This window comes from Phytophthora infestans, genomic scaffold (genome assembly GCF_000142945.1).
Source record: "Phytophthora infestans T30-4 supercont1.3 genomic scaffold, whole genome shotgun sequence".
In the NCBI taxonomy this organism is placed as follows: domain Eukaryota; phylum Oomycota; class Peronosporomycetes; order Peronosporales; family Peronosporaceae; genus Phytophthora; species Phytophthora infestans.
Window position 1 is genome coordinate 179,962 of NW_003303756.1, and position 18,063 is coordinate 198,024.

An 18,063-nucleotide genomic window follows, 5' to 3' on the forward strand; every position below is an offset into this window, starting at 1 on the left:
TCAATGATCTTAAAGCGATGGCAGACATTAAATACGATGTGGAGCGCACAGAACTTTAGGTGTATCTGAAGGCCAAGCTGGGATAGTAACATTTGCGCTTCTAACTGAAGGCCACGGTCTGTGAACAGCGCGACGTCGGCCAAACTCACCCCTGCCGCAATACAGTTTGATAAAAACCAGGCGAAATTCCACTTCGTTTCCTTTGAAACAAAGCCTGCTGCGATGAGCACATTTCCTTTGTTTCCATCTTTACCAATCAAAGTCAGACAAACTCCATTATACTGAGGGTGCTTCATGTGAGTTCCATCGATCTCATACACAGGCAGCAAATTGTTTAAACGAGAAATGACAGAACCGATCGCAATAAATCCTCGATAAAATCGACACTTATTGTCCATTTGGCAGCAAACTCGCGATCCAGAATTCAAAACTGCAAACTTTTTCAGAAACGCGACTAGGGTGTCATAACCAACTTGTTTTTCTGCTAGCGATGTACGAGCCAATATTTCTGCTGATATCGCACGATAGACGGTAGCCGCCTGATCGCTTAAATCGACGTGGTTTATAGCTTTCACAGACTCGACTACTCGCAGTCGAGAGGTCTCGCGTCCAGGAACGATAGCAGCCTGAAAACCACTTAGACCTCTAACTTGACTAACAGACAGCACGGGTACAGCATCACATACATCACGATGCTGTAAATGCATTCCACTAACGAACCAGGCACCTGGGGGAATTGAGCTGAGTTTCGATTTTTTCTTGTTTTGACCTCGCCGCAATCCCAATTTTACAAACCATGGGCAATCTTGACCTGTGCATTTCCAGAGTTTGGAGGATCCAGTGTACGACTCTAGAGAGATCGATTTCCTGTCGTTAAGCGCAACGTCTTTTAAAAAGAGGCCTGCGTCCTCTGCAGATTGAAAATAGTCATGCAGTGTGACATCGGTAAGACCATGTCGCTCCAAAGATTAAGCAGACATATGTAGAGATAATGAGTAGGCCTAACAAGGCGCATACCGAGCACATTAGCAGCAATACGATTTTATGATTACATATTTTCCAGCGAGCTTACCACTTGAATCCAGGGGGGGGGAATGGAGGATAGAACTCGTCTTTTTTTGTTTTGGCCTCAAGCCGTTTTCTTTCGTGGCGTATTTATATACATGTTCTAATTGGCTAAAACTAAACTTGAGGTGTTTACTGCAACATTTGTTGATGTTGAGGTTACTCCTGATAAATATCCCTCAAGTACACTGTCTGGACCAATACTTAAACATTGGTACTGGTACACACTTTTCCTTTTGTAGCACAATTTACGCAAATTACAATTAATACCGGGTCTAATGATCTCTGTTATATGAAAAGGAAGCAATAGAGTCTGAACAGAGAGAGCGTAAGATACCATCTCAGTGTGAAGCGAGACATTATCGACCCCCCGAAGAATCCAGTACGTTCTACTGAAATATGGTAGCTCTGCATCAAGGCAGATGGTAGTGAGCAGGCTGACCAATATGCTTACTCACAAACGTAAGACTCCTTCGTGGCTTTGAAGTACATGGATTCCTTGTCCTCGCCAAACTAAAACGATTACTTTGCTTTCCTCATTCCTCAATCGACCACCAACTGACTGCAAACATCCCGAAATAAAAAAAAACCCACACAAACGAAAAAACCCGACCAAGTCTTTTAGATGGCTCTCCAAGACAAGCTGATGCACACCTCCACTGAAAATCTGGCTCAGCAACAAACATTTTGGACGTTCAGCCGGTCTTTGCTGTGGAAGAACTGGCTCATCAAGAAGCGCCAGCCTGCTGCTACCGCATGCGAGATCCTCGTGCCCACCTTCTTCATAGTACTGCTTGGAATTCTCAAGCTTATCACGAAGACTGTTGACGTACCGGCCGGCTGGAGTGATGACGCTGACAATACCGCCGGCACCAGGTACAACCTGTTCCAGCCAACTGGGCCAAGCTTCGAGTGGGTTGACGTTGACTTGCCTAAATTCGCGATGTACGAGTCCTCGATGACCGGGCTCATGCTAAAACTTGCTCGTCAGTCTATCGAGGATGGCCTGCGGTTGGAAGATCTGTCTGCCTCGGACCTGGCTGCTTGTCGGGCAGGAGTGCTGGCTGGAGGTCTGGTCGATACGAACACGTCGTCGCCCTTCAGCGTTCGGACTGAGTGCGCCGGAAAGGTTGTGCCGTACAAGATTGGCGTGGCACCGGACAATGCTTTCACTCGCAACTACTTCGCAGAGGCCATGGATTTGTGGTACCCTCGACTGGATCTGATGAACTCAACGACCGAGACGCTGACGATCCCGTCGTTCAAGGAAAGCATCCAGTTCTTCGACACGAACGACGCGCTGACGGACTACGTGAAGAGTAGCACGTACGGCGACAAAATCGGCAACCCCAAAATATACGCCGCGATTGTGTTTGACTCGGCTCCGTCGGGAGATGACATCGGGACGTTTGGATCCATTGAGTACTCGCTGCGATTAAATGCAACCCGAGGTGATGGTAGAGACTCGGTGGGTCGCGTGCCGACCACGGATGGTGGTCTTGTGGATGTCGAGTCGTTCCAGAAGGATATTGTTACGGACTACTACACTGCGTACACTCTAACAGGTTTCATGACTCTCCAGACACTTGTCACCCGTTTTGTAACGTGTATGCCCGAATGGAACTCTGCCAACCAGTCGACTACGGGCCTCTGTCAGCGCTCACAGACTACCGCAGTCGCATCAACAGAGCTTGACGACACTCTTCTCGATGTTTTGAGCAACGATGGTTTGATCAAAGAGGCTCTCAATGGGTTGGGCCTTTCCGATAGTGCTGCTCTGTCGAGTGCTCTGGCCTCGTTATCGAGCAGTACCAGAGAAGCTCTTCTAACGCCGCTACGTCAAGCGCCTCAGCCAATCATGGGAGCTACGGTCGCACCGTTTCCTGCTGGCAACTACACCAGCTCTCCATTCTACGCGAACGTGGCCAGTGTCTTTTTGATCATCTTTATCATGGCGTATCTGTTCACTATCTCGCGAATTTTAGTGGCGCTTATCCAAGAAAACGAGCTGCGTCTACGAGAGTTCATGAAAATCCTCGGTGTGACTGAGAAGACCATCACCTTGACGTGGTACATGACGTACGCAGCGATTCTCTTTGTCGGTGCTGTTGTCCAAGCACTCGCCGGTCTGGCAGGACTCTTCCCCAACAGTTCATTGATCGTCACCTTCCTCTTTTTCTTCCTGTTTGGACTGAGTGTGCTGGCGTTGGCTTTCTTCATCAGCACTCTGTTCAGCAAGGCTCGTGTCGGTGCGTTCGTGGAAATGGTGGCATTCTTTGCCATGTACGCAGTTTCGCAAGGATTTTCGACTGGCACAGCCGAAAGTGCCAAGACCATCGGCTCGTGCTTTCTCCCGTGGCACTTTGCCTTGGAATTGGCGTGCTGGCAAATGCTGAAGAAACTGGCGAGGGTGTGCAATTCTCGACGATAGACACTCTCAGTGACAACTATCGTCTCAGCACGGCTTTGATGATGTTTGTCTTTGACACGATGCTGTACACAATTCTCGGTCTTTACTTTGAGAAGGTTATGCCCAAGGAATACGGCACGTTGCTCAAATGGTTTTTCCCCGTCTCACCATCGTATTGGCGGAGCCGCAAGCAAAAGCAAGTAACTGTCGAGAGCGCGGTGGACGGTATCGTGGGGGGAGGGCATGCTGTTGATATGAACCCCAACTTCGAACCGGTCAGCGCTGACCTTCGTGAACAAGAACAGCGCGGTGAAGCCCTCACAGTTAAGCGACTGCGTAAGGTCTTTCAGGTTCCGGGCGGTGAGAAGATAGCCGTCAAGGGACTTGATGTCACCATGTACAAGGATCAGATCACCTGTCTGCTGGGCCACAACGGTGCTGGTAAAACCACGTTGATCTCGATGCTCACGGGTATGACTGCCCCTTCCAGTGGTAACGCAACCTACCGTGGTTTGTCGATCAACGAAGACATGGACGAGATGCGCCGGTCGCTCGGTATCTGTTTCCAGCATGACGTTCTGTTCCCAGAGCTTACGGTCGAGGAACATCTCCAGTTCTTCGGACAGATTAAGGGTTAACGCGAACCAAGAGCTACAGGCCGTGGTGGACAGACAGATCCGTGAAGTTGGGTTGACCGAGAAGCGCAACTCAAAGCCCAACGATCTGTCGGGTGGTATGAAGCGTAAGTTGTCAGTTGCTGTGTCACTACTGGGTGACAGCTCGCTGGTGTTCCTCGACGAACCCACTTCCGGTATGGACCCGTACAGTCGTCGCAGCACGTGGGAGATTCTGCTCCACAACCGCAACAACCGTGTGATGGTGCTGACGACGCACTTTATGGACGAAGCAGATATTCTAGGCGACCGCATCGCTATCATGGCTGAAGGTGAAATGCGTTGTTGCGGGTCGTCGCTGTTCCTGAAGAACCGTTTTGGTGCCGGCTACAATCTGACTCTGGTGAAGGACGACGCTAAGTGCGACGACGATGCTGTGGCCGCTTTTGTGCAATCGTACGTGCCGGCTGCTGTGTTGCTGAGCAACGTCGGTAGTGAAATTGCCTTTCAACTTCCTCTGAACAGCTCGTCCGAGTTTGCCACCATGTTCGCAGAAATGGATCGTCGGTTGAAAAGATTGGGTCTTCTGTCCTATGGAGTGTCAGTAACCACGTTGGAGGAAGTGTTCATCAAGGTGGCAGAGTTGGGCGATGAGAACAACCAACACACTCTTGGCAAATACGCTGCGCGGATGACCGCTGTGGGTTCGGATGGGTTTTACCAGTCGTGTGACGAGATCATCACAACCGAATCCATGTTTCAGAGACACCTGCGTGCCCTACTACTGAAGCGTTACCGCTACGCCAAGCGCGACAAAAAGGCCATCATCTACATTGCTGCGCTGCCGGTTCTGCTGATCGCCGCGGGTCTGGGAATTTCAAAGGGCAGTATGGCAATCGAAGATGATCCTTTGAAGGCATTGACAGCTGACGAGTATTCTGGTAATGAGACCCCGACGCCGTACTTTTGCCAGACAGGAGCTGGGGCTGGCGAATGGTGCAGTGATGTGATGACATCCTCTTTTTACTCCGCAGGCGACGTACAGCCGCTCCCCATCCCACAGCCAGCTTTCGACTCTGACTCGCCCACTGTGTGCGGGGTCACGTACACAGACCCTGCACTGAACGCGAGTGGAAACACTGGATACATGGTTGCCATGGGACAGGAAGCATTCGAACGGGGATACGGCAAGGGCGCTGATCTTGTGGAAGGCCAGTACGGAGGCTACTTGGTGTACGGCGACAGCAACCAGAACTTGCTCGGCTACAACGTCTTCACTAACACTACGGGGTCTCACTCTTCGGCGATTTTCAAGGCATTGATGGACCAGGCAGTGTATCGTTTTTTTTGCAGCTAACAACTCGACCGACTCGGCTTCAAATGTGAACCTCAAGGTGAACAAGTACCCGTTGCCGTACACCGATGCTGCAGAGTCCGTATTCAGCTCCAACACCTCGTTTGTTGCGGCTCTTTTCGTGTGCATCGCGTTTACCTTCTTGCCGGCGTCTATCGTGGTTTTCTTGGCCAAGGAGAAGCAAAAAGAGCACAACTCGAAGCACCAGCAATTGGTCTCCAGCGTATCGTTGCCCGCCTTCTGGCTGTCCAACTACATTTGGGATATGACCATGTACATTTCCCCTGTGTATCGTCGCTGATTCTGATCAATGTGTTCGAGATCTCGGCGCTAACTGGCCAGGACTGCGATAGCTGCTCGTCCGAGACCTTCCCCGCCGTGATTCTCCTGTTCGTGCTCTTTGGTCTGGCCATCTGTCCATTCATGTACTGCCTGTCGTTCCTTTTCAAGGAACATGCGTCCGCGCAGACGTTCACGATCGTTCTCAACTTTATGATTGGCGTGGTGTTGATGATCACGTCCTTCATCTTGGACCTGTTCGACTCGACTTCCGACGTCAACTCGGTACTCAAATTCTTCTATCGCTTCTCGCCGCTGTTCAACCTCGGCAACGGACTCCTCAGTATGGTCACGAATGACGTCGACAGCATCCAGTACAGCGAAGACGGCACGACAAGTCCGTTCAGCACAGATGTTATGGGCTGGGAGTTGCTCTTTCTCGCGTTCTCAGCGATCGGTTTCTCTTGTCTGACGCTGTATCTCGACTACGCCAAAACCTTCGCGAAGACCAAGGACCACGACCACGGAAACGAGGATGAGCACAACGAAATTGACGAAGACGTTCAGAAGGAGGCAGACCGTGTTGCTGCTGGAGACGCGGACGAAGATGCCGTCAAGCTCGTTGGACTGCGGAAGATCTACCCTGGTGGCAAGGTGGCTGTGCGCAACCTCTCGTTTGGCTTGAAGCGCGGCGAGTGTTTCGGATTCCTTGGTATCAACGGCGCTGGCAAGACCACCACGATGAAGATGCTCACGGGTGACGTTCAGCCGTCACACGGAACGGCTACGCTGGGCGGCTTCGACATTTTGTCGCAGCAGATCGAAGTTCGCCGTCAGATTGGATACTGCCCACAGTTCGACGCCTTGTTCGATCTTCTCAGTGTTCGCGAGCACCTCGAGTTGTTTGGCGCTATCAAAGGCATCCCACAGGCGTCGCTGGACCGTGTCGTGATGGAGAAGATCCAGCAGCTGAACCTCGGCGACTTCGAGCACAAATTGGCTGGAAGTCTCAGTGGCGGCAACAAGCGCAAACTGTCCGTGGCTATCGCGATGATTGGCAACCCGGCCATCATTTTCCTGGATGAACCGTCCACTGGTATGGACCCGGTGTCTCGTCGCTTCATGTGGGACGTTATCGCCGATATCTCTACGCGTGGCAAGGAGTCGACCATCGTTCTGACGACACACAGCATGGAATATTAGTAGATGTGAGGAAACCGTCGTATATTGAGAAGTGAGAGGAAGCTAACTACGTTCTACTCGTACCTTGCTTCTTCATTCATCCTCACACCTTATTCCGCAGTAGTCCCATCCGGAGAGCGGGCGGGCGAAATACCACTATACCGTAACCGTGGTTACACTCGGTTACAGATCTTCTTCTAACACTCCTCCTCGCTCGTCGCGCTCGCCAGCTACTACTCCAACATGAAAATCCTCCGAAGCTCGTCCAATCTGGCTGCCGGAAGCGCCTTCGTGAGAAGGTCGGCCTTCATTAGTCGTGACTCCACATATCCTGGTTTGATCACACCTCGCCGTGCAAAATCGCAGATGAACTTGACTCGGATGTCTACGTGCTTTGCACTGGACATACTGTCTTCGGTCTCTAGCTGCCTGATGGCGGCCTGGTTGTCCATATACATGGTCATTGGCTCTACCACCGCAAACTCCAGCTCCCTAACGAGCTCTCGCAGTCCAAGCAGCTCACGTCCGACATTTGATGCTGACGTAAATTCTGCTTCCATCGTGGATAGAGACACTCCAGTCTGTTTCTTACATATCCACTGCACGATGGCCCCGTCGAGAGTGATAACTCCGCCGGTCACCGACTTCCTGTCGGCCTTATCCGCCGCGAAATCCGCATCACTCCAGCTTTCCAGACAGATCCGTCTTCCACTGGCTGCGTCTACTCGCATTTTGACCTTAAGTTCCTTTGTCTGCTTCAAGTACCTAGCGATCCGCTTCGCAAGCTTCCAGTCGTTTACGGTAGGCTGATGGGTGCGTCTCGTGGCCTTGTGGACCGCAAAGCTAATGTCTGGTCTCGTACAGCGAGCTATCCATAGCAGGCTGCCGACGAGAGACTGGAAACTTCGTTTTGTTGGCTCTCCGCGCCCTCCTGACTGCATCAACAGCTGCGGTGCTCCTTATTCGGCTTCGTTACATTCTTCTCCGATTGGTGCGCGTACTCCGTTTGCGTCCGCGAGCCCGTACTGCTCCAGTAGCTCTTCAATCGCAGCTTGCTGATCCAACGAGTAACCGTCCGATTCATGAAGCTCTACACGCATGCCCAAGAACTTTCGTACCACACCCAGATCCTTAATGGATAAAACACTCATCGCTTGAAAACAATCTTCGACTAGCTCTGGTTTGGAGGCCGTCACTAGAAGGTCATCCACATACACTCCTACCAGAGTCATGTCGCTGCCGTGCTTCTTGTAGTACAAGCACATGTCGGTAACGCACCTAGTGAAACCGATCTCCTCCAACTTAGCGTGTAGTAGCTTGCTCCACAAGCGCCCCGCTTGCTTCAAACCATACAGCGACTTCTTGAGCCGCAGCACCAGCTTGCTGCTGGTGTCACGCGAGAGCGCGTAGCACCGCCTCAGATATTTGCATGCCCTTTGGTATAGCCAGATAAATCTCCAAATGTTGCTCTTTGTCCGCCTTGACGTACGCGTTTGGTAATGTCCCCGTGTCGGGCAGGCACACGCCAGCGCCGAGCAAACACCGGCACTATCTTTACGGTGCTCAGCTCCATTTCCGCCGCAAACGTGAGGTTGTAATCAATGCCAAAGAGCTGTTCGTTTCCGCAAGCAACCAACCGAGCTTTGAACCGCTCGATGGCGCCGTCGGCGTCCGTCTTGGTCTTAAAGACCCATTTAGTGTGCAGTACGTGGCTGCCAGCTGGCGGTACCTCGACTGTCCACACTCCATTCTCTTCAAGAGCTCGCACCTCTTCTACCATAGCAATTACCCACGCGTCCTTGAGCCCACTCTTCATTGCTTGTCCATAGTTCTTGGGGTCCGCCTCACGCACGTTATTTACCACGTCGTGTATCGCCCCATCCTGACTATTATCGTCACTAGTCGTTCCTGCTCCAGCAGCCTTTTGAGTAGTCGACCTCGTCCGATGCCTTTCCCGTGTCCAACCGCCCTTGGACTTCCTTTTGACTTTCTTTTTCCCTTTCGATCCCGCTCCCGTACTGGCAGCATTCGCATTGCGGTCTTCCTCGTTTGTCTCTTCCGACTCCTCGAGGTGTACGCGCCTCAGCTGCTCGTTCTGTACGTCCGTGAGCGTCTCCACATTCCGTACGTGCTGGGTCACCACGACCACTTTGTCCTTAGGGATGTAGACTCTGTATCCCTTCATCTCATCGCTTTTACCAACGATTATCGCAGCTTTACCGCGTTCTCCTAGCGACTTGTTCTTGGCGTCTGTGTGTACCGTGCACGGAGACCCAAACACCACGATGTCGCTGAGGTCGGGGGTGCTCTTCGTGAGCATCTGCAACGGCGACTTGGAACCCGGGGTTGGCCTTACTCGGGCTCCTATTCAGTATGTACGCCGCGTACTCTGCAGCGTCTCCCCAGAAGCTGAGTGGCAGACCACACGCGAACACCATGCTTCTCACCATGTTCATAATGGTGCGGTGCATTCGTTCTGCTTTTTCGTTGCTGGCTTGATTCCTGGGCTCGCTTACTTGCCGCGCAATGTCAGTTTCTTTACAAAACAAATCTAGAGTCTGGTATTCACCTCCTCCATCCGTCCGCAGCACATGGATACGACAGTTAAACTGGCGCTCAAAAAACGCCATGAAGTGTTTAAACTTCTGAGCAGCAACGTCCTTCGTCCGTGCCAAGAAGATCCTGCAATAGTTCGTCCTGTGATCGACGAAGTTCACTATGTACCTGTTGCCGAGTCTGTCTCTTGGCGTCATTGGTCCCTTGAGATCTGAGCATATAACACCGCCAATGACGTCGATAGGTGCGTTGGCTCCTGTGTCCTTCCTGGACTGTTTGTTCTTCGTTTGCTTTCCTTGTGCGCAGGCCAAGCAGTTCGCTCGCTTCTCATCCGTGAGAAAGATTCCAGACGCAGGATTCTTGGCCATCTTGAGAATAGTATCGTAGTTGAGATGTCCTAGGCGGCGGTGAAAGTGCATCAGCGTGCCCCTCTGTACGTCTTGTCCTACCTCCTCATTCTGTTCGCTTGGCGCCAGTACCGACATGAGTACGTCGCCGGCGCTTCTTTCACGCCCCTGTACTTGCGCGCGCACCACCAACACGTTGTTGACTTTCTCTACGTCGAACACTGCTGGTCCTCCAGTCATTGCAGCAACTACACGATGTTGTCCTCGGTAGTCAATCTTGTAGCCTTTCTTCTCTAGCATTCCGTAGGAGATAATGTTCTGCTCCAAGTTCTCTGCGTACTGAACATCCAGTAGTCCCACCGTAGTTTTCTTTCCCATAGCCATGGTTTCCAGCACTATGCTGCCACGCTTGGTTACCCTCAGAGCTCCTCCGTCGGCAGCAACACACTCGCTCTCGAAGTCCTCTGGGTCTTCAAGCAAGTCCTCGTCGTTAACGAGGTGCCGACTTGATCCAGTGTCGAGGATCCATACACCTTTTTCATTGACTGAGTTATCCACTGCCAGGACAAAATCCGCTCTGGCGCCTCGCTCAGTCCCTCCTCGTTTGTTGTTCGGGCACAATGCCTTTAAGTGCCCAACCTTTCCGCATTTAAAACACTTCCTGTCGTCTATGCGATCATCGTGTACGTTGTTCACAACGTCACGTCCCAGGTTCTTACCTCGTAGCTCGATCTCCGTGGACTGTGCAAAGTGGGCCAGCTCCTCCGCTTGCCGCAGGTAATCCGTCCGGCCAAGGTTCAGTCTGGACAGCATCGACACTCTCATCGACGCGTCCGCGTAGTGGACGATGTTGTCCAAGACGAGGTTGTCGGCGCCTCCACACGCCTCACTCACAGCCACCAGGTAGAGATAGTGCTCAGTCCAGCTGCGCTTGGAGCTCTTTGGCGCTGTAAACATCTTCATGCTCTGGGCGGGCGTTATCTTAGTCGCGAACGTGTGCAGCAATCGCTGCATGGCGTGCTCCAACGTCGGCTCCTCTTCCCACCACCCCTCAACCTGCTGGTTGTAGTATCTCTCAGCCATGCCGGTAAGGTGATGACCGAGGACATCCACCTTTACTTCCTCTGTCCACGTGAAGCCACTTGCGCGTTCCGCAAATAGTATCTGACGCACGAACCGTTTGCCCCAAGACAGAAAACCACTGCCGAGGCCTTGATACAGCTCCTTGCCGTCGAAGTGACGGATGCCAAGCTTCCGTTGGCGCGTATCCGGCACACGAGGAAAACCCTGAGCTGGAGCCGGCATGCCGTGCGGCATGGTTGGCGGCTGAACGTGCGCCTGGTACATGCGCGGGGGCACGTAATGCTGTGGCAGCGCTGGCTGAGGAGCTGTGCCATCTCCACGTTAGCCGCTGCGTTCTTGAACCCGTAGCCGCGCTGCTTCACACCGAAGTACGTGGCTGGAGACATTGCCGGGGAATTCCTTGTTGGCGTCCTATCCAGTGCTTCTCGGTCCATGGCCCTTCCTAGGCCTATGGCCGACTCGAATACACTTGGCTCCCTTCCAGCGATTCGCTGCTGCTCCTCCTGTCGCTTCTGCGACTCCTCTAGGCGCTCCATGCGCTCTGTGAGGCCGGTGAGGAGATCCACCAGCTTCTGCGACTCCTCTAGGCGCTCCATGCGCTCTGTGAGGCCGGTGAGGAGATCCACCAGCTTCTGCTGTGGGTCCCTCGTCTCCTTGACTTCGTCGTCGCCTCCATACTTGCTGCTGTTGGTCCTTTCACGACCGACATCTGCGTCCGGATGCCCGCGGGCTGACTCCGCGGCGACAGTATCGTTGCTTGGGCTCATAACCTATTAGTAGATGTGAGGAAACCGTCGTATATTGAGAAGTGAGAGGAAGCTAACTACGTTCTACTCATACCTTGCTTCTTCCTCTGGCCATTCATCCTCACACCTTATTCCGCAGTAGTCCCATCCGGAGAGCGGGCGGGCGAAATACCACTATACCGTAACCGTGGTTACACTCGGTTACAGATCTTCTTCTAACATGGAAGAGTGCGAGGCTCTGTGCTCGCGTGTCGGTATCATGGTCGGTGGTCGTCTTCGATGCTTGGGTAGTGTGCAGCACCTCAAGTCTCGCTTCGGTGACGGCCTCGTGTTTGACGTCAAGCTGGACATGCCCAGTGCGGGTGAGCTCGAGTACTGTTCCGTTCAGATTATCCTCTCTGTCGTTATTTAAAGTTTTAAATATTACTACTTGAAGGCTCGACAATTTCTAATCCTTTCATTGATTTTTTATTATAAAATGTGAAAGGCTTTACTTTAGAAAATGGCTCTTTCGGGAGAATAAAAGCTAGCCTTAGCTCTCAAATCGTCCTACGGGTAGGACGATTGTCCTACCGGTGCGTCAGAGTTTTCAGCTCGTACGTCATTAATTGGCTATTCATTTGAGCCGTGTGACTGGTTCTTTTGATAGCCGAAGGGCAGCTTTTGTTTCCGCCATTCGAAGCAAAGCAAACGGACACGTAATGCAGCCGCCATTTACTCCAGGAGATCGCGTAGAGGGAAAGTCTAAGAAGCTCGCGGAGCGGCGTGGGGTCGTACTTATAGTAAACAAGGAGTCAAGTATGCGCTCGTACAAGGTTCAGTGGGACTCAGGGATTGCAGAGACCATCTCAGCGCGCTCAATACGTCGCGAAGTGGAAGTAGCTGCTTGGACACCATCTGACCTCGCCCGAGAAGTTCCTGATGAGGAAGGAGACGCAGGTGTTGACGCTGCAGACTCTAGATCGGACATGAGCATTAGTGACAGTTCGTCAGATGAATAGAGAGAGAATGCTGCTAATAGCATCATTACTGTCGATGGTGGTGATAGTGGATTGTCGAGAGCCGAGAATGAAGACGACGGAAGTGTGTATGCCCACGGGAGACGATGGATACATTGTGATGCTGTATTAATTGACCCCGCGGATTTTGTCCTTGCGCGTAAGGCATCAATTCACTGGCCATCGCATTTGCTGCTGGGGGAACGTTCGTTTGTATCTTACTTCTATCTCATGTACCCTATGGGGTCGTTGCAGACTACGATACAAGAAACGAATACGCTGCTGGTGGAGAGACGCCAAGGAGTTATCGGTCGAGGTGAATTCTTTCGCTGGATTGGCAGCAGGTTGGCTATGACTCTTGAGCCCAGACGCGGCCCCCTAACGGTATATTGGAACGCGTCCGTGCCAGAAAGAAGCGTGGGAACTGCTGCAAATTTTGGTCAGCTCTATGGAATGACGTGCCGTACTTTTCAGAACATTCAAAGCGCTCTTCGGTTTGCGCTAAGCCAGGCACCAGCTGACGACCCGTGGCAGGCCGTTAGACTTCTAATTAATTCATTTAACGAGCAAAGAAAAAGGGTTATATCTCCTGGAGCGGTGCTATTCGTGGATGAATGCATGAGCTCCTGGCAAGGAAGAGAGGAGAAGTATACACATGACGGAATCCCCCATCTTACCAAGATCCAGCGAAAACCCGAGGGTGTTGGTGCGGAGCTGAAATCTATTGGTGATGGGGACACTGGAATTTTGCTAGGTCTACTTATAATGGAAGGTGCGCAGCGGCAACGTCAAAAAGCATACAATGCCGAATTTGGAGAAGGTACTGCTGTTGTGCTGCGACTTGCTCAACCTTACGCCGGCAGCGGTCGCACCGTCGTCGCCGATAGTGCCTTCGCATCTGTGAAGACACTTGTTCAACTCAATTCAATGATGGGACTATATTTCATGGGTATGGTCAAGACTGCGACTAGAGAATATCCTATGGCCTATCTAAAAAGTTGGTCTAGTGTTTCTCGGCCTCGTGGCAGTCACACAGTAATGGAGAGCAGCTGCTCAAATGGATCCAAAATGTACGCACTTTGCTGGAATGATCGAAAGCCCAAAGCGATAATATCTAACAGAGGAACCACACTACCGGGTTCTGATAGTGTGCGTGCTCGACATCGGCGTGTTGTTGAAGGTGGCGAAATTCGCACAGAGCGCTACGAAAAAAGAATACCTCGGCCGTACATGGTGGAGCTTTTCTTCCGACATTTTTCAACTATTGACGTGCACGACCATTATAGACAGGGGTCACTAGAGATGTAGCGTCAATGGCTCACCCATTCGTGGGCGCACATAATATTTGCCACAATTCTCGGAATGGTTATAGTGGACGCCTATCTTGCTTATCAGCACGAGACAAAGAGCAATAATATCGTGGCCTGTTCCACTGTTGCGTTTGGCGAATTCGCTTCCCGATTGGTGCACCAGTTAATTTCAATGACTATCTGACAGGCCGAGTGAGGAGAGATGGTAATGCTGATTGTGATATGAATGACACCAGCGTTCCTGCTCACACGCTGCTGGTCTTAGGAGACCGCCCTCAATACCAACGGCTGAAGAAGACACCGCAACGAGCACAACGACGCTGCAAGATATGCAAGAGGAAGGCGTCGTTCTATTGTACCACATGCTCAGACTGCAATACGGATAGCTATTATGCGCTATGTGGAGCGATGACAGGTAGAACGTGCTACCACCAGCACCTAGCAGCATCACAAGACAGCTAGTATAGGTAAGATTAAAACATACTTCTAGGAAGTACCATTGTAAACCACCACTCTTCAGCCTGTTCTACCCGTAGGATTTATGGGCGTCCTACCGGTAGGATTATTAACAGGCGAACTAAGGAACCTTAGTAAGACGGCGTTCTTTTTTTTATTATCTGACATTTAATCGATAATCCGACTTATTAATAGAGCGCTGTCCAAATAGAAAGCGACCTATTTTTTGGTTGCCAATTTTTTCTGCTTTTAGAAAAAGGAAGTGCCTACGTTCACCAGTGTTTTTGCTGCGAGAAAAGCCAAATTAGGGTTACCGAGATACCGCTGGGCAGCTGTCTATTTTTTTTTAGTTTTTAGAGATTTTGTGTCCCTTCTGCCTTCCACTAAAAAAATAACCTCCGCCCCAGCCTTCTCCGCTGAGCAAGCAGTTCCCTCGGGGAGCGATGTCCACGCAGAAGGCGAAGAAGCGTGCCCATGCCAGCGACAGTGATGGTAGCGAAGGCACCAGAGTCTCTTTCTGCCAGCTCAGCGGGGAGGTTTCGTCTTGGGGCGCGATTCATGAAGAGTTTAAAACGTACGTGCTCGTGGATCTATACCTGTGGTTTTCTTGCGCTAATATGCATTCTCTACAGCAGGTATTAGGACGAGACGCATCAGCTATACAAGATTTGCTCTACTAACTCTGTAGCTGACCGCAACAAACAGCGTCAGCTTTCGTCAAGTCGACGAGGGAAAACATCACATCTTTTCGACGAGACTCACAAGTTCTATACGAAGACGCTTATCTGTACGCACGGGTGGCCGTTCAAGCTCAGAGGAAAGGGGTCAAGAATCAGCCACAACATATGCTCCATCGAGTGCCCAACAAAGCTGAACGCAGTGCTTGTCCACGTCAAGGAGCACGAGTATAAGGTTCGGGTTACATCCCATATTGCGACGCACAGCCATAACGTCGGACGGGACGTCTACTACTCCTACGCTGAGGCTCGTAAAATAACGCCCCCTGGAACGCGAGGTGTGGTCAAGACACTGGTGCAAGGTAAGCGAACGAGTACTGCTTTAAAGGTAAAATTGTTTACAGGATTTGTGTCTGATTATAGGCGGATACAAGAAGGAAAAATCCTGCGATATCTAAAAGAAGTGTCGGGCTACCCAGTGCTGCCTAAAGATGTGGAAAATCTATTCGCAAAAATGCGTCGGGAGACGTACACGTCAGGACACGACAATGAGCGAGTGACACAGGTCTTGCGAGACTTTAGCGAACGCCCTGGAAACGCTGTAAATGTTTTCCCGCGATAAGGCAACTGGCCTTACGTCGTGTATTACTTTTCAGACGGCGCACATGAGAAGGATGGTACGCAAGTTCCTCGAAGCGATCTGTGGTGATACTACTTACGGGCCTAATATTTATCGGTAAGGTGCTCCTCAAGATTTCGTTCGGATCACCAATGTTTGTGAGCCTCTCACTGACACGCGCACGAATTTGTGAACTGTTTACGCTCATGTAGGTATCACCTGTTTAGCTTTATGGTCACAGACAAGTTCGGGTGTAGATCATTTGCGCAACACGCACTTGTTGATGGCGAAAGCAATTGAGCATGTTGCACGCGGTACAAGCTTTCTAGCAGAATAACCCAGTGTGGACAGACGTGAAAGTCATCGTAATTGACAAAATCTTCACTGAGTTGGCACTGCTACGTGAAGAGTTTCCGTGCGCGACAGTTATTCTCTGCCATTTCCACGTCATCGACTATCTCAGGCAAGAATTTAGCAAGAAAGACTACGGACTTTCTGCGTTTGAGAAGCTGTACATCAAAAATATTGTCACGATGATGATTCATGCACAAAATGAGAGTCTTTTCTATGATTACCTGTCCGCCTTGGAGAAACTGTGTGCAGGAAAGCCATCTTTCCTTGACTATTTTACTGAGAATTGGCTTAACGGCAAAAAACCGTGGTGTACGTTCGAGCGTGGAAACATTCCTCACCTCGACAATAACACGAACAACCGCTTGGAGGCTAGTTGGGGCTCTGCCAAGGACTTACGGCATCGACATATGGCCACGGACGAGTGCATTGACCACCTTCTGCTCTTACCACAGTCCGCTGAAGATCCGTACACTGCCAAAGTTAAGCGCGTGGGGTTTCGATACAACCAGACCTATGATGAAGAGATGAGTATGTTGGCAAAGAGGTGTACGACACGTCGAGTGATGAAAGCTCGCCAGGTGTATTTACCATAACTAGTGCGAAATCGGGCGGGCAATACGCAGTCAGCTTGGTTTAAGCCACTTGCAGTTGCGCCTTCGATCAGATCGTACTGCTTCCTTGCAGCCATATGCTATTTCTAAGGTGGCAAAAATCGGGCATGCACTCAATCATTCCGTATGAGGCAATACCAGGTCGGTGGCTGCTTGCAGACGAGGACGAAAAAGATGATGCAGCCCCTGTTGACGTCACGCAGAAGCGTTACGTCCACGACTTTGAAGCTTTCCTCATCGTGTCCTCGGTCATAATGAAAAATATCGGTCAGTATTTTCCGTGTGCCAGAGGATCGCAGAAGTCGTAGCCGACAAGGGATCTCAAAATTTTTGTGCTTGGCTCGACATCTTACGGAGTCGGAGAGAGTTGCTCGTCATAACGACAAGCCACCAGTGTGCCATGCCGGCACTGATGGGGAACACGCCGCTAGTGCAGAGGAAGCTGGTGAGTGTCACAAACATTGGTGAGTGTTGGTGAGTGTGTCACAAACGTTGGGGATCCGGAGGAAAAAAGGTGTGAACAAGGCAAACGTATTGGTGAACCAGTCACAAGCATTGTTGAAAATATCACCAACACTGGTGAGCTAGCGACCAGTTCAGAGCATGACGGTGAAATGGCTGCTACTCTTGATCTGACTTCGTCACCGATTCCTATACCTGCGTCTCCTTCGGTTCGAGCAAAAAGAACGCTGAACCTTGACTATCTTGAGAGCGGTTTCGATGAAGGAATAGTCAACATTGTGTTGAATATTGCAAGTAAGCCGGCTGGACGTCCAAGGGAAAAGACATCAACAAAGAAGGCGAAGCGACGAAAGGAATTTGAAGAGACGAAGACACTTGTCCAGCAGGTCAGCACATACGGCTATATTAATCTGTCTGATTTACGGAAGTGTGTAAGCCAAAAGAACCTGTCGCTAAAGCAAGTTGGGCCTGTGTTCAGTGCAGCTCGGCTACAGCACACAAAACCATCTTCAGCGGCCCAAAGGACACGTAGTTACGCCAGGGATGACAAAAACAGTCGAATCAAGTATCCGGTTCGTTCTTCCAGAAGCTCTCGTGCACAAATCACAACCGGCCGGAAGGAATGCTACAGCTCGCGAGCTATCAGAGTCTGGACGTATGCCGCCACATGATGACATTATCGTATCAATCTTAGATGTTGGAACGTTCTCTCTCACCGATACCGACACCATGTACGAATGGCATTGTCTAAAGAAGAAAATTTCGGCGGCCCAAAAGCTGATGAAATGGGTTGAATCAAAACCCGATACAGAAACTCGCCGTGCAATCACCAGTCGTGTGCCCACCATAAATATGTACTCGGCATTTAAATCGAAGGTGGGGGAAACTATCGTACAGTTTGATGACTTGACAAAATTTGCAGGAGAGATATGGCTCTGTG

At 50.9% G+C, this 18,063-nt stretch overlaps 2 protein-coding genes across 2 annotated transcripts; both read left to right on the forward strand.

Moving 5' to 3' along the window:
* Nucleotides 1-1,690: 1,690 nt before the first annotated feature.
* On the forward strand, nt 1,691-6,776 carry PITG_02098 (ATP-binding Cassette (ABC) Superfamily; the record flags this gene model as incomplete). Its single annotated transcript, XM_002907022.1, has 6 exons — nt 1,691-3,389; nt 3,464-4,108; nt 4,161-5,422; nt 5,484-5,729; nt 5,786-6,654; nt 6,713-6,776. The coding sequence occupies 6 exons, from the start codon at nt 1,691-1,693 to the stop codon at nt 6,774-6,776; spliced, it is 4,785 nt and encodes a 1,594-aa protein (XP_002907068.1).
* Nucleotides 6,777-11,856: 5,080 nt separating this feature from the next.
* PITG_02099 (ATP-binding Cassette (ABC) Superfamily) lies at nt 11,857-12,767 on the forward strand (the record flags this gene model as incomplete). Its single annotated transcript, XM_002907023.1, has 3 exons — nt 11,857-11,998; nt 12,372-12,575; nt 12,685-12,767. The coding sequence occupies 3 exons, from the start codon at nt 11,857-11,859 to the stop codon at nt 12,765-12,767; spliced, it is 429 nt and encodes a 142-aa protein (XP_002907069.1).
* Nucleotides 12,768-18,063: the final 5,296 nt, after the last annotated feature.